A 27256-nucleotide genomic window follows, 5' to 3' on the forward strand; every position below is an offset into this window, starting at 1 on the left:
CGGGCCACAACATTTGTTTCTTCCACTGCCGTAGAATATAACTTTCCTTCCATTCAAGGGCTCTGGTTTCTTCCTCTTCTTTTAATTTTTACCAGCACTACAAGACAGTACTACTAACTTAGGGGTACAGCCATAGACATATATATGTATGTATGTATGTATATATGTCTATGGGTACAGCAACTTCTGTTCACTGTTAGGCACGAGGTGTATCACTCATATCTGTCTCCACAAGGTAGGAACTCATAACCATGGAAACACAATGAATCAATTGAAACACCACACATAAAAATACAAATGAAACAATAGACCTTTTTCACAGCAGACATTTTTTGACTAGTCATCAGAGGAAAAGCACAGGTGAAACTGATAGCATTAACAGTGGCTGAGTTCCAATTAGTGTCCCAGTAAGCTATTCCAGTGTGCCAGCATGCACAATGTCAAAGCCTGTCATGAGTGGAATGCAGCCATCATTGATGCCATTTAATACACCTGTGCTTTTCCTACAATGACGAGGCAAAATGTCTGCTGTGAAAAAGGTCTATAGGCTATACCAACTACTATAAATGTACTGTAAATGACATAATTTACCAGTAATTTTCCTATTACTACCTAAATATAGATAATGTACCTATTAATAAATGACACACTAACTTAAGTAACAAAATAAGCAAAATATATATATATAATGTGTGCAGTAATTGTGATTATATTACCAACAGTTATGTTGCAATAAAAGTGGAGAATTGAATGAAAAACTTATGTAATGGCCTGATAATTCTGCAAGTCTCCCTCCTGTCATATACAGTAAACAATAAACAACTCTTAACTCTGTGGGAACACCTTGACGTAACATGAAACTCTTGTCAGTAAAGGGAAGTATTTTCCCGTAATACGAAAGGTATCAGCAGATGTAAAGCTCCTTAAGTTACAAGTCCCCTGATGTTCTGTTTGGGTGAAAATGAGAGCTCATCTTCTAAGGAAATTTAGAGATGGTCATTTTCTCTTCAAGTTGTCAGGTGGACATACCCAATGGTAAGCATCATTACTGGCATGGCTGCAGTGGCCAAGTATCAAGATTTGTTAAGGAGGAGGTGTTTCAGGACGAGAGGTCTACGATCATGGGCATCAGTCAGAATACTGCAAGTGGCCACTGGGGAAAATTGGCTGCAAGGCTGAGCAGTGTTCCTGCGGGAGCATTATTGGTCTGGTGTGGCGCAGTGCATTCTGGTAGTTGTAAGTTTTCTACGTCTTGTGCAAAAGCAGATTAAATAGCCATGTCATGTAGTACCAATTTCACACATATTTGCATTTTTCTTATGCATAAACAGCCTGGTTTTGTGAAAAGACCATCTTTCCTGCAGTGAAATACTTCTTTAAGTCTGAATTCATGACAGCCGAAACAGACCAGACTGAAATATCTCAACAACCACTGGAAAGATCTACATTAAATTATGCACAAATATTCATGGTCACAAGAGGATGCAGCCCTCTGAACTTAGAGATCTACTGACTTTTCCTCACGTACCACTACAGGGATGACATTTCATTTCATTTAATTGGCCACACAACCTGAGTCAGTGGAATCTGTTTTCAGTACAGTATAAATGAAATGCTCAATACAGCGTCAGCAGCACAACATGCAGGTAAACAAAACACATTACACAATAAATACTGATCAATCAATCAATTTTATTTATTGATTTCACTAATGACTATAGTCCCAGACCATGACGAGCTGAATGTATCACAATGCAAGGATTAAAATTCAGGAGGCTGTAAAACTGATAGCGTATAAGGAGAAGAGCCAGTGTGATTAGACACATCCCTGAGGAGCACCACTGCTGCGGGTTAAAGGGCCTTAACCCACTTCTCCTTTCCCATAGGAGGCTCCAGATCCATGGACGTATGCAGGGACTGTTGTTCATGTCCATCAATGTATTGAAGGGCTTGATAGGATTTACGTGTTGGAAGCAGAAACTAAAACATTTCAGTTGTCTGAGATTTGGCTCCATCTTGTTCCTTTATGCCTTTTTGCGGATGTGGCTGACCAGCCATCCCACTGCTGCTCCAACACCAGACACAGCTGTGGTTGCAGCTCCAGACAGACCAGCTGCACCTACGGAGAGATTGCACAGATTTCATATCAAAGTCTGGAGCTACAGAGAAGCCGAAAGAGTGTTGTTGAGAGTTGAAACAGTGACTTCATTGGCATCACAGTGTATACAGTAGTCTAATTCAATTGTGCCTAAACTCCTTATAAAAGTTTGTTGAAAACTGCACTATATTAAGATTTTTTTTAAAATCTCTATTCTGACAATGTTATGTTAATGTAAAGCACTTTTGTCAGTGCTCATTGTTTTTTTAAATGTGCTCTATAAATAAACCTGACTTCACTTGACTACTGTTGTGCAGGATTTAATGTTGCTGCACTTTAAAAGACATTAAAAGTTACCTAGTGTTGTAGTACTCGAGATCGGTCTTGGTCTCAAGACCACTTTTTGAGGGTCTTGGTCTCGTCTCGGAATCGAGGGCATTTTTACTCGGTCTTGTCTCGGTCTCGGACTTGGGTTTTTTGAACGAGACCGGTCGAGACCACCACTGATGCTTTTTGTCTGTGCTTTACTGATAAGAGTGAAAAAGACCGTCTCAAAAACAGCTAATAACTTCAAATCATTGGTAGCATAAAGACTTCCCCCAGCTGGAGGATGGAGATGGCAGGAGGAGAGACCGTGTGAACTCTAAGATTTGTTTCATTGTGCTCTGCAACAACAGAGCAGATATTGTTTTTGTTGTTATATTTATTTAAAAGCAAACTTAAATAAAAAAAAACACATTTTGATGTTTTTTATGATTTTCCTTTGATATATATGGTCTTGGTCTTGTCTCGGTCTCAACCTCTAAATGTCTTGGTCTTGTCTCGGTCTTGGTACTCTCTGGTCTCGGTAATGTCTTGGTCTCGGTTGGTGCGGTCTTGACTACAACACTAAAGTTACCCAACATGATTCCCTTTTTATTATTACTCAAGCAATCATCATCTCACCTTTAAAGGCCCAGTGTGTAAGATTAAGGGGGATATAGTGACACCTAGTGGTGATGATTGTAGATTGCAAACAGCTAAAACTTCTGCTGGTTAGAATTCCCCCAGTGTTATACGTTAGGAGGTCTTTACCAGGAGCCAAATTATATGCAGAGGTCTCTTCCTCTCCAAAACAAATCAATGTTTCTGCTATGCTGTTGGGCACATTGCTAGCCCAACAACAGCTAATGTGTGCTCACATTACTTCCAAACCTTCAGGAGGTTTTTACTGTGAGCTGAATGATCAGCAGAGGTCTCGTCCTCTCCAAAACAAACGGACCCAGTGATTTAAATTGGTAGTTTTGCACTAATAAATCAATGTTTTTTCAACGTTGCTTGTATGCTTGTGGAATGCGAAAATGTGAACAGCCCCATCCAGAGAAGTGTTTGGTTTGTCTGCTCTGGGCTGCTGTAGAAAAATGGCTGTACAACATGACAGACTCTATAACTAAGGACCAGCTCCCTATGTAGATGTAAACTAAGGTAAGGAAAACACAGCTATTCTTATTTTCAGATGATTATACTTATTATATTTCCATTTCTGTCAATCCCCCTAAATCCTACACATTCAATAATTTTCTGTAATTTTCTGTTCTGCTGGGGGTCATGGGGGGACTGGAGCCTATATCAGCTGACAATGGGTCAGAGCTGGGGTACACCGTGGACAGGTTGCCAGACTATCACAGGGCTGACACATGAAGACAGACAACCATTCAAGAAGCCGGAGGAGGACACGGGGAGAGCATGCAGTCTCCGTAGAAGGGGGGCTTCAATCCCCCCACCCTGGGTTTGAACCAGGAACCCTTTTGCTGTGAGGCGACAATGCTAACCACTACACCCCCTACACACGGGACCTTTAAGATATAACAGTTAAAACCACAAGATTAAAAAATCGTCAAGTAACAATGTTTACCTATTGACTGCAAAGTAGCCACCAGACCTCCTGCTGCCACTCCTCCTCCATTAGCTATTGCAGCTGATGACATCATGCCGGCTGCATATGAGCCCGCTGCTATTCCAGCTGAGGTAAAACCTATGACTCCCAGGACAAGAGGAATCCCTAGGACAGCAACGACTGCACATGGACAATGACACAGCAGAGGAAACATTGTTGGTGTGCTCATTTGTCAGGGTACTTTAAAATGGATCATGCATGATATATGTAGAGACTGTTCAGAAACATTTTAGATCATGTTTGGTTTGAGTTTAGCATGTGAAATTAATTTTCTATATTTTAAGAGTTGAAAAAGTAAACACAGGCATAGATGGGCAGTATTTCAATTACATGTATTTAAAGTATGTTATTAATAAATGCTGAGTATGTTGTTATTTGTATTTTGTTTGACAGAAAAAATAGTAAACAAAATACTTTAAGAGCTTGTGTATTTGAAAGATGTCAGTATCAGTTTGTATAGAGAGTATTTTTCCAAATGACAGATTATTTGTATTTCAATTAAATACATGTGCTCATACCAGTATGTTGTAGGCCTATTTTATTTTTGATACATTGGAGCAAGTATTTGTAACGAGAGGTATTTAGATGTATTTCTGTCCATCTCTGAACACTAATATCAAGGCTCTCCAGAGTCTTACCTGCTCCTGCTCCTGCCCCTACTCCAACGGCGACAGCTGCCTCTGAAACACAAAATAAAATCCGAAATTAACATTTAGAATTCATCTGCTATGATTACCATTTTTCAAAAGGAAAAGTTAAGTAAAACAGTGATACTCACTCGGGTCCATGTCTCTTCGGAGCTTCAGTCTGTTAGGGCGTCTGTCTTCTGGGGTTGTACTTTTCATTTACTGAAAAACGAAACTATGTATAAATCTAAACACAAGATGGCGCCAGAGAGTCATGTCATTTATTTAAATGCGTCATCGAATTACAAGGGAACAATAAAAACTAACACATGATATAAATATTAAATAAACAAAAATATAAAAACACACAATATATAATAAATAAATAAATAAATAAATAAATAAATAAAATGCTGTAGTTTCCCTGTCGAATAACAGGAAGTGCCATTTAGTTTTATTATTATAATTATCATTATTATAAATTAATTGTTTATTTACTTATCTATCTATCTATCTATCTATTTATTATTATTATTATTATTATTATTATTATTATCATCATTATTATTATTATTATTACTACTACTGGTGGTGGTAGTAGTAGTAGTGTTGTTGTTGTTATTGAATTATTATTGCTTTTTGCATGTAAATGAAAAACATTTCCCTACAATTAAATTAATAAATTATAGCATTTACTTTAGATTCTTAACAAAACTGTTTTTGAACAGAACCGACTGTGAGATTAAATTAATATCGTTTCATCCTTTCATTTTAACAGATGTCGCATTTGTGAACACCATGTTTGCCTGAGAGGAGGCGGTTAATTTAATTATTCATTTTGTTTTGCCCTTGCTGGTGAAATAAAGGTTTAATAATCTTAGAGACAACGGGTCTCCGTTGTTGCTCAGCGGACCTGATCACATGGTAGGATTAGCGCATGCGCGTGGAATCCGGGGCTGATGGAGAGAAGATGCCCACTGCCATCATCCCCGTGTAGTGCAGGAGAGCTACAAACCGGTCCTATTTACCGCAGACACCACAGACTCTGTTGTCTCTCAGCTCAGCTGCATGTTGTAGTCTGACACAAGAAGCCCGATGTCTGTGGCAAATGCGAAACACACTGTCCTGAATCCGGTAAGAGGCTTATTATATTATTAATATTATTATTATCCACATCAGCCCTCTGATGCCATCATGCAATGATCAATAGACCCTCCTGTAGCTTATAATGCAGCTGAACAGCTATGTGCAGCAGCAGCTGTGTACAAACGGCCTGCACACTGGACGCAAACTAATCCGAGATATCACACGGGTTATTCTTGCTATTTATTTTAGCTCTCTTCTTTCAGGCAGCATGTGTTCAGCATGTGCTTTAACGTCTCCAACTCTCCACCTCAGGTGATCCCATACACAGGGCCCATACCTGGAGGCCTGCACCCTGGGGAGATCATCATCATCCAGGGCACTGTGCCCCCAGATGCTGACAGGTGAGATGTAATTAAGTCAGAGGAATATACAGAACAAGTGCCACCTGTATGGATATGTCTAAATCAATTTAATTGGTAAACCTAGAGCATGTAATACTTTTAAACCCTGCTGTGTCTACTTCAGTGGTTCCTACACTGGTGATTTTCTTTTCATGGCAACCCGCCATAATAACCCAACAACATGTTTACACAGTGGAAAATGTCTGTAAGTGTCATGGATTTAATATAACGAATTTATTAAAACTCAGATGTATAGCTTTATTCCGCAGCTTTCATTGACGTAGTTGAACTAGATTATTTTTCAGTGTAGTTTTGCAGACAGATATTTAAAATGAGTATGCTCAGCTGTGACTTAAACTTTCACTCCTCCATCTGGGGGTCAGAGGTCAGGTTTGGCTACAGAACCGTGTGTTCATCAAAGAATCTTCAGCATTATAAATGTTTGTGATCTTTTGCCGAAGGTGCTCTCAGAGGTCAATTCATAGTTGCGTCTATAAGCATGCAAGGATCTTATTTGGTCCGTGTGACGTAAATCTCGTCATCCGCCCATGTTCTCAGGGGTCCATTTTTTGAGACCATGTGGACTGCTGGCTGCGCATGCTCCAGTCTCTTGCTCCACACTCCAGTCCTATCCAAAACACTGCTTTAAAGCCAGACGCAGCCGCCTCACCACTGTGAAGTTAGACCCAACAGCATCGTTGAGGTTCAGTTCCACCCAATGGACTCAAGCCTTCCTGTTCACTGCTAGGATCTAAAACAGACCGTCAATTGTTTAAGTTCCACCTGACGTTGGCAGTAGGACAGTACGCTCACCTCCCAGCCCCCTGTGCACTGCCAGGGGCTGACACAGACTGACAATTCAATTGAACTGTGTGTGTTGATGTGACCACAGCTGTATGGTTAATGTGGAAAGTATGGCCAAGCCTTTAAAGAGATAGTCCGGATCTTTTGAAGTGGGGTTGTACGAGGTACTTGTCGATAGTCAGTGTATTACATACAGTAGTCGTCAGTTGGTACACCAGCAGTTTGGAGAAGCAGGCAGGAGTACTGACATGAAAGCTAAGAAATGTACTGCTGTGGACGGGATCAGCAACAAAACACCTAAAAAAAGTCCCACCTAAAAAAATAATTAGTTTATATCTATGTTATATTGAGGATATTTTCACCACTTTACCGTAATGTCAGACAGTGATTTCTGACAGGAAAGGGAAGCCTCTATATCGCTGTCTTAAAAGCCAGACTCCATCGAGAAGAACTTTGATTTAAGATCACTGAACACAAGAACTGCTGCTGTACCACTGCCTCGATAGGCGAGTTTGTTTCTGTTATTGTGCGACTTTGGAGTTTTAAATAGTTCAGATTCACCAAAGTCAAACAATAACACAAACTCACTAACTGCTCGAGGCAGCGGTAGACCAGCAGTTCCTGTGTTCAGTGAGGTAAAATTACTGTTTTTGTGAATGTTGTCTGGTAGCTTTGATTAGAGCATAGATGGGAAACTGAATCCGCTAACGTCTTCCCCGTTAGAACACGCCCAGACAAAAAGGTATGGTGCTGAAAATACTCTCAATATGGCGTACACTTAAACTGTTACATAGATTGTTTTTCAGATGGGACTTTTCTAGGTTGCTAAAACACATTTTGCTGCTGGCGCCATCCCCAGCAGTACATTGCATAGCTTCTGTGGTGGTGCTCCTGCAGCTTCACCAAACTGGGAGCATGATGACAAACATCTACTGACTTTGAATAAGATGACTGATTAAACACAACCTCATTACTCAACATGCACCATGTAATATTGTAATATTCAAATTGAGCTTAAAAATGATTTCTTTACTTTGGTAACAGTAGTTTTGCCTACTGTTTTGTTGATCTTTAAAGCCCCTTAAGTCAGATTTTTTTTGGGTAAACAATTAGTAGACCTACATTTTGACGCCTCTCTAAGGACCTGCCTTCACTGATGTGGTACTGAATAGGTGCAAACAGCCCAACGCTTTGACATGAAGTGAATTTGCAGGGGCAGTTGCCCACTTTGACGGTTAATAATCCAGCCTCTGTGTGCATCCTCTCTGCAGGTTTCAGATCGACCTGTCGAACGGCTGCAGCACCAAGCCGCGCTCTGACGTCGCCCTCCACTTCAGCCCTCGCTTCAAAGGCTCGCCCTGTGTGGTGTGTAACACCCTGCTGCAGGAGAGCTGGGGCAAAGAGGAAACGCTCCATCAGCTGCCCTACAAACGCGGAGCCCCCTTCGAGACCATCATCCTGGTGCACGAAGACGTCTTCAAGGTCAGTGAACTCATGCTGTGAAGGACATAGGCATGGATGAACATGTGTAGTACCTTTAAGAAAAGCAAATAAGTGACTGAAGTACTTGTCTTCGCCCATAGGTGGCAGTAAATGGCACCCACCTGCTGGAATACAAGCACAAAATCCCACTGAACAGGGTCGACACGTTTTCTATTTCTGGGAAAGTCAGGGTGCACGCTATTGGCTACATCCCAAACTCAGTAAGTACTTTCCCATCACGTGTGTGCTTTATTTTGTCCTCAAAAGCTTGTCAGATGTGTTTTTATTTTGTAAACATTTCTAATTAATTGTTTCTAAATTTGGCTTTTCCTTCTTTTAGGCAATATATTCAGAATCAGGTGACTTGGTGAGTTTTTCCTTTTGCGTCATCCACATAAAAACTAATGTGCCTAAAATGTATCCGGCATCTTGTGATGCCACTAAAACTGGATCACATTTCCTCAATGATCCCTTTTGTTTGTGCACTGTAGCCCTCAGACATTTAAAGCAAAATTCCGGTTTATTCAAGAAATTTATGAGATCTGGGAACAACAAAGTCCAGCATGGCATGAAATGTGAGCCCTCAGGCAGTCAGAGAGGTTGTAAACAGTCTAGATTATTTAAAGCACTTAATTTGGAGATAAAACACAAACCAAAAACACCCAAAATGTTGATAAGAATCTGACTTCTTGTGTTGGTTTACTTCCTTTGGTGATGATGCTCATCACCAAGATCAACAGATAACATGATGATTACAGTGTTATTATTAACGGCAGGAAGGATGGTCAAAACTGTTAAGGTAGCACAAAAATCATAATGAATCAGAATTATTCTTCAACTAATAATCCACAATATTCACACCACTAAATAGTCCCCTTACTCCCATATACATAATATAGCACCTAAACCTGACTATTGCAAGCTGTAAGGAGACCTGCTCTGTCCCTGCTGCAGCATCGGACACTTGCAGAGGCATCAACAAATAGTTTGCAATAAGCAGAAAAGGGTTATAGATAGTATGTTAACAAACCACCAAACCAAAAGCTGCCGCATAAGATGTGAGCACTGAATCACTTTAGCTTAGATTCAGTTCTTACATTCATTTATACCTACAGACTGTGTACATACATGTATAATTTCACTTACACCTATGCATCAATGCGTGCAGTCGTGTACAGCGCACAAACACACTGGTACACACAGGCCTGCACACTAGCTATAGTTAGAAGTCCTTTATAAACAGTATTCAGCCTGTGTGACTTCTCCCTCTGTTACAAATTAATAAAATAAAATCATAAAAAAAAGTTGTCAAATCAAGTTTCAAAAGCGTGTTGTGGATTTCCCCTTTCAAATGTACACTGCTGTTCAAAACTTTGGAATCACCGGTTACATTGAAGTTTTTCGTCTTTCCTTCAATAACAGAGACTAGTCCATACCCAGTGAGTGCACAGTTGCCCACGTACAGTTTCACATGGTGTATGTTTGGGATACAGGTCATAGGAAATTGCAGATTAAATAGTTAGCTGAACCCATTAAGAAGAGCAATGTATTCAGACAGTTTATGTGAATTTGATAGAATGATTCCTTTATTAAAAGTACAGTAGATTGATCACGTCAGTGATTAGAAAAAAACGGACAGACAGAATGACACACTGACAGTTTCTGTGATTATGTACAGCATACCATACCATGACTTAGTCATACCAAAAATTAGAAAAAAACCCCAAAACATTGTTCCACGGGGGGAGCCACGGCGATCGGTCGCATTTTAGCCATTTTTAAGCATTTTTCTGTTGTTATAGCGCCACCCAGTTGCCAATTAGGGTTAAACTTCTCCAGTCACCTTGAGGCGTCCTGTTCTACGTATCTACCAAGTTTAGTAAAAATCGATATGGCGGTTAGGCCTAGATAAGAAATTAGCTCTGTAGCGCCCCCATTTTGTTTGATGGGGTCAATAATGGAGGGGTCTCCTCAGATTATGTGTGGTCATATGCCTACAAAGTTGCGTGGTGATGGGTGAAACCCTTGAGATGTTATACACCGTTATATGATGAGCCACGCCCTCCGCAATATTCATTGCCTTATAGAAGCTCAGTTTTAGTAAGTTTTCCAACTTTTGCCAAGAGAGAACTTTAGATATTGGTCCTTAGATTATGTTCACAGAGTTTCATGCAGATCGGTCAAACTTCCTAGGAAGAGATTTTAAGTGTTTTTCAAAAAATTCAAAATGGTGGAAAATCTATATAACCAGAAGTTATGGGTTCTTGAGGCAAATTTGTTCCTCATGAGGAGAGGCATCTCTGTGCAGAGTTTCATGTCTCTACGACATACGGAGCATGAGATATGCCCATTCAAAGTTTGCAATTTCAATCCGTAGCTATAGCGCCCCCCTTTGGCCAATTGATGTAATATTGCTTCATTCGCATCCTCCCATGACCCTCTACCACTGTGCCACATTACATATAATTAGACACCAAATGGTTTTTTTTTTTTTTTTTTTTTTTTTACATTTGATATACATATAAATGTAAATGTGTAATCATTTGTCAGTATGTAGATGCTACACAGTTAGCTCGGTTCATTTCTTTTTACTGAAACCATGAGCACCAGAGAAGACTAGAATTCATCAAAATTCATTTACCAGCGTGACGAAAAAATAAGTGGTGACTCTAGTTCGTAAAGGTCCTCAGATTTAAACAGTCAAAAGTGTTTTTCATAAAATTTGATCCAAATTATGAATATTGTTTTAAAAAGGATGAAGTGGTGCTGTGTCTGTATGCCCGGGGCTGTTATCCTCAGGTGCCGTAAAACAAGTGTCACAACATAGCACATAATTGACATAGTATTTGAAGCCTAATTTTTATACAAGTAATATTCATACTTTCTCCCATCTTTGCTGAGCAACAGTTTTGTGTGAGAGGAATTAAGGACCTGTCCCATATAGACAGGTCTATATGGGACAGTTGAGTTAAGTGAATTAAGCAAATAATAGCCCGGGCTACTAACTGAAGTTTAACAGTACGAGTCATCAGAAAAGCACAAGTGACCCTTGATCATTATTGAAACACAACGGTGAGATCTGGCTCTAAATATTGGACTGTTGCTCAGAGGGATCAGTCTGGTTGAACCATTGAACTGCGTTTTGTACTCCATGTACAGAACTAGGGCTGGGCAATGTATGAATGTATAAATACCCTAACATGACACTAGATATCCTCTTGGAATTCGCATAAAAGCATTTGACAACATCACATTGAACTGTGGGAAAAATATTGGGCATTTTTTATTATTTTTATAGAGCAAATGCTTGATTGAGAAAACAATCTACAGATTAATCAATAATGAAAATAATCACATAAAATGTATGAACAGTTATATTGTCATTCCAGAGCCTCCCTTACAAAGGCAGTATACTCAAAGGACTGAGCCCCGGACAGCACATCACAATCAAAGGACAGGTCAGCATGTATCCCCACAGGTAAAGTGATGAGTCATTACATTTACCTCCACATAACAAATGACAGCAATCTGATGTTTGACACTCTTCCCTCTGCTAACTGCAACATTTCTTATAAACACAAAAAAAGATTTACCTTAAATCCACGCTTCCTCCAGCTTTACAGTGAACCTCCGCAACAGCAGGACAGAGAACATTGCTCTCCATCTGAACCCTCGCATGAAGTCTGGTTTGTTCATCAGGAACTCGTACCTGAGTGAATCCTGGGGTCAGGAGGAGCGGGAGCTGCCCTTCTTTCCCTTCTCGTCAGGGGAGTACTTTGAGGTAGGAGCCGCCTACAACCTGTAAGGTTTACTTTAATGGGCTTCTGCTGTCTGCTAGAGTTGGGTCGACATCTGGGTTTGCTGGTCCGGTCTGGTGTACGATCCTAAACCGGTTTGATTGATTCAAACGGGATGAAACGACACTTGTCATTAAACATCATGAGTGCTATATCGCAGGCAACTGGACTTGCTTGAGTTTTTTTTTTTTTGCCTATGATATAGGACTTATGATTACCATGACCTGGATGACTGAGAATCTTCACCGACTTGTCATTCGACACCTTCTGCCAAATGAAAAGGTAGCCTCCATCGGCAGCGTGTGCTGATGGTATCACGGTGCTAAATCCACCTTATGCTGCACTAGTAATAAGCAATATGACATTACGATGAACATAATATTATGTTTATGACGGACTAAAAGAGACAACAGTGTCTGACAGGCTGTGAGCCGAGCAAGGCAACATGAAGGAGATCTAATTTCAGCAAAGATTGTAGGGCCGTATCTGTGCACATCTTGTTTGTTTACTAGAAAGTTCATGTGTTTTTTGGGGTGACGAGAGGAGACATGGTAGAGTCGGATGCTCTGTTTATATTTCTATTTCTGTTGCTAGCTTTGAAAATTCCACAATGGACTAAGAGTGACTGATTCATGAAGGTGAAACGAAGAATTATCCACACAGTACCTCCTTATTTCACTACAAAAACCAACATAGGTGTCAGCTGGCTTGAGGGAGTCCAACAGGGAGCTGAAAGTTTCTGGTGAGGCAAAGGACTATCGCTAATGACAAGCTCAGCTACTTCCTGTTGGCTATATTGTATGTCATTTACAGCAATTGTCGCAATATAAAGTGGTTTTCTGTTCATAAAGTAACGTTACTTACATAGGAAGCGACATATCCAGTCCAATCTGGACAGCAAACGTAATAGTTTGATGCTCATTTGCTGCTAGGACACGGAATCACCATGTTCCACTTTAGAGCGACTGCGGAGTCAAATGCGTAAAATTCAGTATACCGGTCTGGTCCGGTGCATGATATCAAACCAGTTTGAAAATGTTCCAAGTTGATCATTATTTCCTGGTGTCCGTAATGACTGACTATTCCTCAGTGTTCTGTTTTGTCAGATTCTCGTCCTGTGTCAGCCTCATCAGTTCAAGCTGGCAGTGAATGGCTCACATCTGTTTGAGTTCAGACATCGGGTGCAAGACCTGAGCAGCATTGACCAGTTGGAGATTATGGGGGACCTGGAGCTCAATGACGTGAAACTGTGGTGACCTGGGACTGTCGACTTAAACGGAAACCAGCGTTACAGACACTGTTGTGTTCTGGTTATCGATGCTAAATTAGCTTACCCACACTGACCCAGACAATGGATGCTGAAAACGGCAAACTGCGCTGAGGTCAGGTCTGGTTAGTCTTGCAGCAACCACAGGTCACTGATTTTAAGCTAGTTTAGCATTTTTGGTGACTAAGGACCATGGACAGGCCCTGCCATGGAGTATTAATGGTCCATGTTTCCAGCTCTGGTTAGACAAGTGATGCATGAGTGTAGGCTGTGCTGGAGCATCAGGCTGTGAGCCACCATGACTGTTTACAGCTACAAGTTAGGTTTGCCTTGGTTCATTTCTTCTACTGTCTCTAGTGCATCTCTGCTGTGATACGCCCTTAGTGCACTGTATAAATAAAACAGGAAATATGTGTAAATCTTAAAAAGCACTTGGCTTTGTTTGAACGCCAAGACAGTCAGCAAATACAAACAGTGGCTCAAACTGAAGGGCTCCAGTATTTTGGAGCAAGGCCCAATAAAGACTAATTTATTGTACAGCTAATTTAAAAAGCTTTGAAACATTTCTCATCATTACTAAATAATTAATACTATTTTTTAATTAAAACATTTAATGTGGGTTCAAAATTATTTTCATTTGCAATTTTTTAAAATTATTTTTCACTTTTTAATTTAATTTAATTTAATAGGATATGCCTACTTTTTAGTTTATAAATTCAGTCTGCTATAAAGTCGTAATCCTCAGGATTCTTTAACACATGACAGCGTCCCATGTACTTGACATTTCCATTAACTTAACATGTAATGGTGCAGCAGAACTCAAGCACAGTGCAGTACAGGGTCTGTTTAAAATATTAACTATTTCAATAACCTAACGAATGACATTTTGCAATCTTTATGCAAGCTGTAGAATATAGTAGAATCCTGCATCTGTGACCATCTCTTGTCTCAATGCTCTCCCACTCAGTGCTGCAAGAAAAAAAAATCTGGAATATTTCTTTTCCAATGTCATTGGTTTTTTTTTTTGCATTGTCTGTTGTAATTGTTGTAAAATATGTATGAAAAATCCTCCCTATGTATCATAAATGATTTAATAACAAATAAATGTGTTACTATTATCATTGTGCATCAACTGCATTAGTATATTTTTGGCCACTAGAGGACAGCGTAACAGGTTGTAAATAAAACAGTGAGATAGCCTCACATTAACGGTTATAGGCTTAATGTGTTGGTAAGAAGTGGCTAGTTTACATATCCAGCAGACGACAAGCAATCTTAGCATTCATTTGGTGTCATGTCAGTGTCTATCTGATGAATGTGAGTCTAATATTCACTGTCCTATCTATTTTGCCCTCCAGCAACTCCAGAGAGAAAACTATTGGGTCTTTAGCTAAATGCTATACTTTCTGCTCCAGCTAACTTTGCTAACTTTGTGGGGGAAAAAACCCCCCAACACAAACAAAAACAAACAAACAATAAAAATGTAATCAGCTGTTAAACAGAAAACTACTGAAGCTGAGAATGGCAATGCTAGCAATTTTTTTTTTTTTTTTTGAAATGCTGTTATCTCGAGAAGTTAATTATCAAGAAAACTGAGACGAGAAAACAAAAGGTAATTTCCTGTCATTACTTATGTATATCAGATCGGATCAGATCAGATCGCCATGTCAGCATGCATCTTAACAACTGTAGCAACTTATTTGACAAAACTACATATTTCTGCCTAAAGTTACTGTTGATTTATGAATCCTCCCTAACAAGGACGTAGGTTTTGTTTCAACACATATAAAACGGAATGAGTGTCAAACAAATTTCCTTCATTGTTGTGAATTCTACTGCATCAATTTACAGTGGTCTTACTTCATAAAAATTAAAGTCCTCTGCGCCTGTAGGGATATGTCTTCTGCATCCCCCCTGAAATCTACGCCTATGTTCCCAAACAGCCATTACGGTGATCTTGAATACGAAGATCAGGTGTGATCAAATGAATCACTCATTTTTGAGTTCTCCATAATTATCCAATGATCTCAAGAAAAGTATTTGTTTCCTTGTGATAAATTATTTTGAGAAATTGGCCTCTTGAGACTAGCACAAATTAACACCCTTTACCATGAGGAACAAAGTTTTCATGGGATGCTTAAGTAATTAACTTGTGGTCTTGAGATTATGGCATTAAAAAAATAACTGCAAGCATGGCCATTCTCGGCTTTCATAGAAAACAGCTGCCTACTGCATCTGGAGACACAGCTGATAAAAAGAGACAGGATGAACCAACACAGTAAAGTTACAGGCAAGAAAAATCCATGAGCTAAAAATGCTGTGTAGAGCTGAAGGAAACGACAGTCTTACTCGATCTCTGCAAGTTCTTGTCTAGAACATCGCTTTAACATTACATGTAGTCATTCTGTTTTTAATAACGGAATATTGGTTATTGTAACGTTAATATTACACTAATCAGAATGTAATGTCTGTACTTATTTATGATGTATTTATTTTAGGTAAAATGTAGTTTATTGTTAAGGGGGAAAAAAACTAGTCAACTGCAGTACTCCTACTGAACCACAAGGTGGCAGGAGACAATTAAATGTTTATTACCAGCACCTTTACTTCTCATACATCTTTACCGACCACTGTCAGTGAACTCTAGATCTTTTTCCTTTAAGGCACCTACAAATCAGTTTTATTAAATATTACTGTAAACTAAGTCCTTGTTTTAGTCTGCATCTCTCACCAAAGGTTGGTGCTTGAGGTCTTACCAGGACTTCTGTAAAGATGAATGGGAAACTTAATGGCCTAGAGTGAGTCTTCATAAATGCTGAGCAACATCCAGACATGCTTGTTTTTAATGTCATTTACGCCTAATGACTACAGGCCTCAGTCACAAGATGAACTTTAAAAGAAATGTTATCGCCACATGACTCATGTTAGCACACATTATGCCCTCTAAACCTCAATATTAATGGAATCGTATCTGATAAAAAGTTGGTGTTTTATTAATATCCACAGGAAATATAATAATTTGTAAGATTTGTAATAACCATGGAACAGTACAACAGTCTCTTATTTTTTTTTAACATAGAAAAAGCAGGATGATATGCAACATGACATCAACCATTGCACTGCTGAGAATGTCCAAGAAAAAAAGGCAAAAGACACTGTCCAATCAGCAACAGGCAAATAGGCTAAAGTTTGTTTTACCAAAAAAAAAAACTGTCAGACCTGTGATCCATTGACAGAGATTCATAATTTTGACCAAAAATGTCATGTGCTGTCAAAACAAGTCTTCTGTTTTTGCTTGACATGGCCAACAGACATACGCCACTTTGAAAAACAAACCCTCCTGTCCAGTTTCCAGAAACTAACGGATTATGCTTCCCTTGAAGTAAAAAAAACAAGAACAAAAAACAGAGAAGCGTATGTCTGAGTTGTCACAGAGGCCACCATGCTAGAAAACATCTTTCCTGTTCCAGCAAAGGGGTTTGGCAAGATGTTGGCTGAGGACAACTGGTTTCACTTCAGTTCAGTTTTATTCCACCCAGTTTCTAGCAGCTGAATTTAAACCACAGCCTTTTTCAGTTCTCACGTCCCGCTGAGGAGAGAAAGGAAAACTAATTCAGGGTGAGAGCGAGCTGGTCCAAACGTGGCACAAGAGAGTTTCATGGGTTGGATGCATGTTTTCAGGAGGGAGGAGGTGGGTATATATCCCATTGTCAGACAGAGCTGAGCTTTACCAATCCTCTGACAGAGTCCTCGTGTAGTGAGTCCTGGCTGGCTGGGTTGTAGAAGCCGGCCTGCATAGTGTGGCTGTGACCCAGGGGGCTGCCGCAGGGGAGCATACCTGGCGGCGATGGCACTTCCTCTGGAGTGAGAAAGTGGTGGTGGGCCACCGGCTCCTGGAGGGGGTGGCTGTGGTTGTGTGTGTGGCTGTGTCCATGGATTGGCAGCATGTCCGTGGTCTCGTGGCAGCTGAGGCTAGGGGTGGACGTCGGAGGGGTGGGCTGGCCGAGGGGGAGTGAGGTGCACGGGCCGCCCAGGGTGAGGGAGGTGCGGCCGGGCAGAGAGCCTCCGTTTTCAGGTGAGGCTGTCAGGATGACTGGCTCGCTGCTCTGCTGCTGGAGGAGGGGTGTGGCGGCAGCCTGTAAAACGAATTTGGTGCTCTGAATGCACTGGTCTTGGTCACACTGAGAGAAAGCAGCGGAAAGCGGGAGAAGAAAAGGAATAAAGGAGGAGATGTGAAAGTCAAGAGGGATAGGTAAGGTGCCAGAGTTGAAGGACGGAAATAGAAAAATAAATAACAGCGAGGCAAGTGTTGAAAATTAGATGAAGGAGGGAAGAAGAAACAACACACAGGATATGTGGAAAGACAACAGAGGAGGGGGCAGGTGATTGGATAAGGGAGAGAGAGAGACAAAGATGTTAGTACCCTTGTTAGAACGCAGAGCCACACAAAGAACCTGCACCAGCTCGTGCATCCGCCCCAGTATAAACAGAGCTGAGGTCAGCGGACAGAGATGAAAACACAGGACTATTAAGTCACTGCCTCATGACCTATTGATCTTTATTGCCTTTCTTTAGAGTGGAAATCACACATCTGAAAGTGGAGCAGAGTAACTGGGTTAGGACACGGAGCGTAATCAATAGCATACATTAGCTTCAGGGAGATTAGCTTTAACCCTGTTAACCCTTAATCACCACAGAGCAATCATATAAATTAGAGACCAATGGAAGATGAAAGATTCTCTGGTTGAGAAGGAGTTAAAAAGCCATACAAACAAATAAGCACTTTTATGCCTCCATCCATCCCGCACCACTCCCAAAGTCTGACTGACAAGGAATTTGATGCACAAAGATTCGTCCCGGATATCTCACCTTTCTGTCTCAATCTCACTGACCTAAAAGGAGCAGATTACACATGTGATTTAAACAGAAGTTGAGCTACCTTTGACAGCACAAGAGATGTTATTCCAAGCATTATCAATCCTCTTATCAGAAGCACGTATCAACTGCTCTTGACTTATCACCTTTACGAGCTTGGCCTCTCTCCAGGTGGTTGAGAGGGCCAATTTGAGCGAGGGTTATTGGACTGAAATGACACAGAAACTTCTCTCGTAGCCGTGTTAGCGCAGCAGAGCTACATCATCAGCCTTGAATAGAAAATCAAATAACGAGGGGGGAAAAATGAAACAGCGCTTTGTCCCTTTCTTTCTACTTTCAGGCCTGTTTTATAAACAGTCATAGCTAGACTGACTCAGCACTGTCCATCCCCCACGGCAGACAGACACACACACGCAGAACTACAAGGAACAATGTGTACATAGACTGCTGATAGACTAACCTTGGATAGCAGGCAGCAAGTGAAGCAGCACAGGCCATGTTTTGGTTGTTTTTTCATGCGTGGCAGTGATAAAACAAAGATAAGAGAGCATTTTCTTACATCAAAAAGCTGAGCTGTGTACATTAGTCAACATGACACAGACAGATTGTATCACTCTAGTGGTGGAGAGTAATTTCATTGCATTCATTCATTTTCTGTAATCACTTATCCTGTCAGGGGTCGCGGGGGTGGGATACACCATGAACATGTCGCCGGGCTAACACAGAGACAGACATCTATTCACACTCACATTCACATCTATGGGCAATTTAGAGTCATCAATTATCCTGCATGTCTTTGGACTGTGGGAGGAAGCCGGAGTACCCAGAGAAAAAAAGAAAAGAAAGAAAAAATGGCAATGTGTCTAAAATACAGTATTTCCTGCAAAGCTGAAATGATTACTCCATTAATTTAGTAGATCCATAGAAAAATGAGAAAAATGCTCAGTAGAGTGCAGATTTCCACCAGGTAGCAACCTGGGCTGATCATGGCAACTCAAGACAACTCTGTTACTGCAGATGCAAGCGCAGCACACTTCAGAAGCATCCCAGAAGCTAACATAAATACACGCCGTATCTATTTTTGACGGAGCTGCAGCGTGTTGCACAGAGCAGAGTGAGTTCTCATGCTAACACCTGTCATAACGAGGAAGGACGTATCTTCATAACTTAAACACAGCACAAATCTTTGTCCTGGACTGTATATGGTATTAACTTTGGGACAAAACCCAGTCCCAGCCACGGCCACCGCTGTGGTGTTGCCAGTAGAACTGTCCCTCCCGACTCCCTCAGAGTTACGATGGCAGCAGTGCATCATAACATATCAGGTATGGAATTAATCTGCAGATGTTCCAATTAAAAAGGAGACTAAACTTTTCTATGGATGTCAGTTTTTCAGACTTGACGAAGGACAAAATGTGTTCTGCAACAGACGGAAAGGCTTTTTGTTTTTGCCGACCTGATTTCCAGAAGTCTTACGGCCTCTACCAGCTGGTTAAAAGGAGTGAGGACTAAGCAGTCAATGACGGTGCAAATAAATCAATAAAACAGGTTTTCAACAATTATGAATCGTAACAACTACCAGAGATCCTTGCGCAAACGGTCATAAATGTGCACATAATATATGAGGCTGATTGGTCCAGTATTTGTGAGATTGGCTGCTGACAAACACTCACTCACTCACACGACCAAACGCACGATCCCCTCCAGCCTTACGCCTGGTGGAAATTGGAATGGCAATAACTTCAATAATTTATCAAACAAGTCACTTACAAGGCAAAAATGCCAAACATTCCCTTCTTCCAGCTTATCAGTTTTAATGCTCCTCTGTATCATGTGAATATCTTTTGGAGGGTCAGTTGGACAAAACAAGCAATCTGAGGACATCCTATTTGACTCTGGCAATTGTCATTGACATTTTTCACTATTTTATCACATGTATCAGACCAAATAACTAATTGAAAATAAAATAATGATTAGTTGCAGCCCTGCTTTTCAGTCAGTTTGTGCATTTAATTTAGATTTTCAGAAATGTCAAACAAGAGAGGGGGAGGCCTTCAATTTACCCACAATTAGCCACAATTACAAGACTAACTCAATAATTGTGAGGTTGTGAGAAGGATGAACATGACCTTGCTCAACAAAGTGAAATATTTATAAAAGCTGACACCATTTATGTTCCATCTTTAAACACATCTTACGATGAGATAGCTGAATCCAGCAACAAGTTGGGAGATTCCAGCCGTCTGTGTTACTCCTGACAACACACCGCTATCTGCCGTGGCTGATAATAAACTGTCCATTTGGCTGACACTTAGGTGGTACATGCTGTTGAACTTGTCTGAGAAAGAAAAATATGAATCATTGTTCATATTTCATCTTTAATAAAACTGATTAAACAAAGTATGAATATTCATTGTATCCAACTCTTATGGGAACAAAGTTTTCAGTGACTGTAACTCCATCATTCATGCCGCTGACAGAAGTGAGTGGTGAAAATGAAAACTGAGCCGTGGGCTGTCAGTCCCTCATCACTCACTGTGCAATTATCAACAAGGAAATGGTGGGTGATCAACTTGCACTGTGTGAGTGTGGGTTGCACAGAAATAGCTCACAGCTCATAAAGGAAAAAGACTTAGACAGAGGAAGGCGTAAAGGAAGGAAGGCAATGCCAGAAATAGAAATATTTACAAGGCCAAAGCAAACTGTGTACCATGAGGTTAAAGGACAAGTTCGCCCAAATTACAACATATTTTCTCACAAGCTCACGGTGATATCTATCCATGCAGAAATTGCTGGTTTAATTACCTCTGCCGAGAAGGTCATGTTTTCTTTTTGGTTGATTTATTTGTCTGTTTGTCAGCAGAATTAACGTAACACTACTGGCCTGATTTTCATGAAATTTGGTGGAACGGTGTAGCATGGGCCAGAGAAGTGCCCATTAGACCACATTAGACTAATTATTTTCCACTTTTGTTAACATTGTGAGTTAGGGCATTTGGCCTTGGCTGAAATCTGTATTCTCTGAGCGCCCTTTTACTTTATAATGAAAATGAATGCTCACAGAATTGAAATATAATGTTAAAAAAATGAACTCCTAATTTGTTTCACCTTCACTGTACTGAGGTGGAGGCAAAATTGTCAGACACACATCTGTAAATAAGGCTGTAGCTAACAATCATTATTTCTGATTAATCTGTTGATTCAAATGTTTTGGATGAATTGTTTTGTCTTGAAAATATCAAAAAAAGGATTGAAAAACTGAGTATTTCCAGATCCTGAGGACGACTTCAAGTTGCATCTTTAGTCCAACCAACAGTCTAAAACCCACATACTCAATTTGCAATGATCTCAAACAGAGAAAAGCTACAAGTTCTCACACTCGAGGAGCTAAAGCCAGAGAATTTCTGCAATTTTTTTCCCCTTTTTTTTGGTGTTACTTTTTTTGTAATTCGGGTGAACTGACCCTTTAACTGGAGGCTATGATGACTGCTGTCCATCAAATTGTGCACCTCCACCCCTCACCCAACTAAATCCCAAAGAGAGATTGTATGTTATTGAGGCTACACTGTTACCATGGCAACCACTTACAAGGCTTCTCCATACCGGCCCGTCGTTTTAAGCTGCATCACAGACAAAAGTACCTCACAAAGAAACAGGGCTTTCATAGTCCAAATGCAAATGCAACCTAAATGCATTAACCAACACAGTGCTATAAAAACACAGCCTGGACGTGGGACAAGTACAAATTAACAATAGGTAAGGAGATATAAATGTGTGTCGCCAATTATCCATTATTTTTTAACATTCAGCTAAATCAGAGCGCTGGACAGCCAACAGTGATGTCACTGGGTCCTGGTGTACACCTGTACATCACTGCAGCCAGGTGAGAAGTTAAATAGATGCTTAAGAAGATTTTGAGGGGGTGTTAAGTTATCTGTCTGTCTCTATCTGTGCTTTCTGCAGGGCATTCACACAGGATAAACAAAGTCTGTGTTTTACTCAGATTTACTGACATAATCCCCAAGATATGATGCGCACAGTCATTTTCAACTCCACTTTACACAACACAGAAACCCTACACAGCACCAGTAAGCAGTGATGTATGCTGTCAACCTCCTGTTTTATTTTAAATGTGGGTTGAACAAACAGAACCGATTCTGCCACACATTGTCACACGTCATCCATCTCATCATCTTTCAAGATTTCACTCTTCTGATGGATTTGAGCCATCTTCTTGTGCAAATGTGTCTCCATGCTGTTTAGCAAGATGAGCCTCCTGCACCCAAAATGCTATCAAAACTTTAATTTATCATTGCCAAAGCAGCCTCCATAATTGCTTACGGGTAAAGAGGTAGGAAAAGAGGCACGGAGAAAACAAAAATCCTAACTATGATTCCAAATCAAGGAGATGTCAATACGCACAGGACTACTATATCAATATGTCTGTGTTTGGCAAAATATGGTAGGTTATTTGCAGTGGAATCTTTACTTGACAAAGTACGGACATGGCAGATTTGGGATTTAGCAACCTTCGCAATTGTCACAAATAACTAGAGGTCCCCAGGTAATTTCATAGACTGTTCAAAATAATACACTTAGCCACCATGACATCACCCATTGGTTTGTGGACTTCCATTTTGAAGGGTCAAGTTCAGCCTTTTGGCCGTCGCCATCTTGGTCTTTTGGAGCCAGATGTTACCATATTCGGACAAAAGGGTGGTGCTGTGGAGGAGCGAGGGGTGAAACTGACTGTCACTCAAAGCGGCCCCGCCCTTAATTATGTGTAACCTTATAAAATATAAAAACTCTCCCCTCATACAGTTGTCACAGATGTTGAAATAAGCTATAGAGACCAAACCGTTTTTTTGTACCATGCTGTAAACATGTTTATTTCTACTGTAAAGTTGATTGTTTTAACGTGGGTGTCGCTTTCCGAGCCAGCCTCAAATGGCCATTCAAGGAAATGCATTTTTTGGCACTTCTGCATTGGCATCATTCTTCAGCCCTGGAGGTTGTCGCTTGGGTAATACTAGTCCGATGCAAACACTTATTTAACTTATCTAATGTGACATGTCGGATTCACAGTCTACTGATGATGACTCTCCTCGTCATAAGTCGATGTCAAAAGATTCCAAGATAAAAATGGCTGACCCACTGTACTGTGTTTTTCACAGTCAGTTTAGGCTTACATTTAAAGGCTAAACAGCTAAAAGTCTGAATCAAGTACAATACATTTCTATTTTACAATTCACTTCTCTTCCATCTCTTTGTCACCTCTATCTCTCTCACACACACTTCATGTACATTCACACACTTTTCTCAAATAGCACCCACCCACACACCTCTGTAGTAAACAGACAAAAATGATGGGAGACTTACTCACAGTGGTCTGAACGGATTTACTAAAACAAGCCAGCAGCAGCCTCTCGAAAACTACTTGATGTCGAAATACAACGTGGACCTGAAATGAGTGGTCTAGCCCGCACTGGATTTTTAAGGCAAACAAAGCAGTGCAGTGAGTTGCATCAGTAGGCGTGGGGGGATGAAGACAAGAATATTCAAGAATAGTCACTCATGATGTGTTAGCAGTGTGGCATGTTACTGAGTTTAACAAATGGACTTTAAGTAAACAGCTGACTCTGTATCAGTGTGCTGATAAATGGCCAGCAGCCGGCACAATAGGACAACTCTGGCTGCTAATCATGAGCACTACAGAAAACAGATGGCAGTTATTTCTGAATGTGCTAACGTAAGGGAATGTTCCTATGGCTCTCAGCCCATTACAAGTCGTCCACACATTTAGGACCTGAAGACAGATGACATTCACGTTTGACATCTCAATGAGAACTTACAGGAGGAGGTTGACTATGGATGAGAACAACGGGACGACTGTGGCGCAGAGGGAGGGCACCAGTGAAAGACGTTCAGTAGATGTGTGTGTGAATAGGCCTTAAATCCGACATGTTATGTGCGAGGTTAATGGCTGAACTGAACAACGGTAGACTTGTTGCTTCTATTCAGGCAAACCGGTCAGTGAGGTCAGTACAATGTCCTCTTCACAACACCAGCTATTCTCCTCCAAGACTGTAAGAAACAGTTTAACACAACAGGAGATGTCTGTTTACTGACTGTGGTGTACTTTCACTTCACAGATTATGTCTTTGTACAAAATGGTAATGCATTATGTATTATCTCTCTCTGATTCCTGCTCATTGTTTTTCTTGGGCGCACTGCAAGACCTGGATTATCAGCATGATGAGGAAACCTGTAATCATTCATACAGTTAGGCCTGTCACAATAACGACTTTTGCTGGACGATATATCGTCCTAGAAATAACTGCGATATTATTGGAATTCTGAGACCACTTTACGTCCACTTACAAAATGATAATAGTGAGGCTCCAGAACACTGCAGTTACCTCCATAATCCAGTCGATGTGCTGCAGTCAGGTCCCAGGGATGGACGGCCTAGGAGCCATGCAGATTGCTGGTGGATTTACAGACTGGAGGATGAAGTTGTTGGAGGGTACAAACAACAAACGACAGCCTTTTGGCTCATTGCTGGGAGTTGGCAAGCTACAGACTATCAGGGCTGTATGTCTTCCACTCCAAAAGTGTAGCTCCAGGTTAACCTACCAGTAAGCTATACTGTTATCTTTGAAGTGTTGTTTTATTTTTCTTCAGACTCGGTGGAGAGAGAAAAAAAAAGGGAGAATCGCTGCACCCAAGTCACATAATAGTTGGGGAAACCCTGCTGTGTTTGTTAGCATCAAGTGGGCTAAAATGTTGGTGACATTCTTTACACAACAGGCAATGTGATAAGTTGATAAAGCAATTATTGTGACAGGCATTCATACAGTATTCTGACTGATAAGCAGACTGTAAGACAGGAGAGTGACTGAAATTAGAGTTAATTCATACAGCTCAGAGTGCGATGCCACGATGCGCGCACACACACACACACACACACACACACACACACACCCACAGAGGCCCCTTCCTTGTTACTGCTGACCTAATTTACAGACGACATGGAGCGACACATGCAAAATTAAAAACATCACCGACTCGCTCTTTGCAATTCAGAGCAATTTCATCAGTTTCACTCTGGTGGGATGAGGAAGACTAACTGGGTTTGCTTTCCCAGGTCTGGATAGAGAGAGGAGGATGCAGCTGGTTTGTGAATCTGCCGAACATTGAGAATTAAGTGAAACTGCTGTTTGAAATAGTTTGACCTTATCTGGCCTTTACCTTCTCTGTCTAGGCCTTATTATCTCAGCCAGACCTAAAACCAATAGCATGTGTTTACCATTACAAACAAAAACAAAATAATATGAGCCATGGTGTCTGTAGTTTACATTATAGTGACAAGGGGCTAAGTTCATCTGCCTCAATTTGCGAGAGATGATTTTCTGTTTTTGGCAAATGAACATAAGACAACAGCTGGAGATCTGTCAGACGGGCTGCTGTGAAAGGTACTTTGTCTCTGTGAGTCATGCTGACCAAGGTCTGGCCCTGTAGGAGTCACAGTATCATCTGCATGAGGCTGGGCCAAACAGTAGTGCAGCCATGCAGCTAGGGACCGGTGAATGTAGACGACTGAGAATACTTCTTAATGTTAAATCACTTTCATTCTGTAAAATCACCTGGACTGAAATCCTCAGGATTATTATTTCAACATGTTAACTGTGAGCCAGTATCAGTAAGCTTTTGAGAATAGAAAAGAGCCAGATGCAGAAATATTCAGTCCCTTTATTCAATGCTTTTTCTATACCTAAAATATCATCCATCAAGTGACCTGCCCTCTTCTGGGGCCATATTCACTAACAGTCTGAGAACAGTTTCAGAGAGCTCTTAACTTGGCCTAAAAACATTCTACCAAGGAGTCCTAGCCTAGGAGTGATTTAGGAAAGTTCTTACGACCCCTCTGAGCAAGGAAAGGACAGAAACTTTTATTTAGTGATGAGGTGTGGATGTATTGTTTTAAAAGGTGTGATTGGTTGAGCCTGAAAGGTGCAGACATCAAGTGGAAATTAAATGATTTGCGTCACAATATGAAGTCATCACTGCTGCACTGTTGCATGTTTCTAGTTGCCATATATCCTGGTGAAGAGATCATTTCTGGCGTTATTGCGTTGGGTGAGAGACGTGAGCACATCTCTAATAAAACCAACCACAAACATGATCCCTGCATGATCTAATCTGTAGTGTTTCATTAACTCAGTGTCATTCAGCGTTTTCTCCTCTATGAAACTCTAAAACCTCTTAAAACAGAGTTTATTAAGACATCACAATATGAAATTCAAGGACTTTAAATTACTTTTTCAAGCACCCCCCCATTTTCAGGGTCTTAATTTAAATGTCAGAGAACAATCTGAAAGTAGCGCAAGGAAATAATGCCAGCTAGATCATAAGTTTCACTTTCAGATTTTAGCGGAGCTTTTACAATGGCGCACCGCTGAAGAGAGAAGACAACAAATCATAGTGAAAAGTTGGCTCATAAAGTTGAGTACTGTTAAGTTTAGCCATGCCAACATAGGCCTACTGCTTGTGTCAGGGTTCTAAGAGTGGAGCAAAGTACAAATAAATAGCGGGTGGGACATCATCAAAGCAAGGAGGAAGGGAGAGGAAAAGCACTGCAGTCGTGCCGAGTAGTGCAGGACAAAATTAAAAAAGAAAAAGCTGAGCAATTTCTGATTCTGTGTAATTTAATTATATTGATATGATGACTTTAGTCAAAATATAAGACAGGGTTATGTGGTTCTTTTGAATTTCAAGAACTTTTTAAGCACTTCATTCAAAAATAGGCGACTTTTGAGGTATTCCAGTACTTGATTTTTTTTTTTCTCCTCAAAATTCAAGTAATTCAAGTACCTTGTGTGAT

General features: G+C 40.6%; 3 protein-coding genes across 5 annotated transcripts in view; 1 reads left to right on the forward strand and 2 right to left on the reverse strand.

Annotated features, from left to right (window-relative positions):
* Window positions 1–1672: 1672 nt before the first annotated feature.
* On the reverse strand, window positions 1673–4882 carry LOC125900355 (interferon alpha-inducible protein 27-like protein 2). Its single transcript, XM_049595291.1, has 4 exons — window positions 4813–4882; window positions 4673–4714; window positions 3993–4154; window positions 1673–2119 (listed from the first exon to the last, which is right to left on the reverse strand). The coding sequence occupies exons 1-4, from the start codon at window positions 4877–4879 to the stop codon at window positions 2025–2027; spliced, it is 366 nt and encodes a 121-aa protein (XP_049451248.1). The 5' UTR covers window positions 4880–4882; the 3' UTR covers window positions 1673–2024.
* Window positions 4883–5382: 500 nt separating this feature from the next.
* On the forward strand, window positions 5383–16339 carry LOC125900353 (galectin-8-like). Its single transcript, XM_049595290.1, has 8 exons — window positions 5383–5794; window positions 6059–6147; window positions 8223–8433; window positions 8535–8654; window positions 8774–8800; window positions 11823–11911; window positions 12049–12214; window positions 13337–16339. The coding sequence occupies exons 1-8, from the start codon at window positions 5756–5758 to the stop codon at window positions 13484–13486; spliced, it is 891 nt and encodes a 296-aa protein (XP_049451247.1). The 5' UTR covers window positions 5383–5755; the 3' UTR covers window positions 13487–16339.
* A 130-nt stretch (window positions 16340–16469) lies between these two features.
* LOC125900352 (palmitoyltransferase ZDHHC14-like) overlaps window positions 16470–27256 on the reverse strand; it is a 68072-nt gene continuing 57285 nt past the window's right edge. The window contains exons 10-11 of one of the 3 annotated variants that reach the window (XM_049595289.1): window positions 18367–18389; window positions 17438–17633 (exon numbers count right to left, since the gene is read on the reverse strand). In XM_049595289.1, coding sequence (XP_049451246.1) covers window positions 17582–17633; window positions 18367–18389 — 75 coding nt within the window. In that variant the 3' untranslated portion in view covers window positions 17438–17581. Of the gene's footprint in view, window positions 17679–18366; window positions 18390–27256 lie in introns of all 3 variants that reach the window. The other 2 variants (XM_049595287.1, XM_049595288.1) reach the window with 2 other exon arrangements.

The sequence above is a fragment of the Epinephelus fuscoguttatus genome, linkage group LG14, assembly GCF_011397635.1.
Source record: "Epinephelus fuscoguttatus linkage group LG14, E.fuscoguttatus.final_Chr_v1".
NCBI classification, from domain to species: Eukaryota; Metazoa; Chordata; class Actinopteri; order Perciformes; family Serranidae; genus Epinephelus; species Epinephelus fuscoguttatus.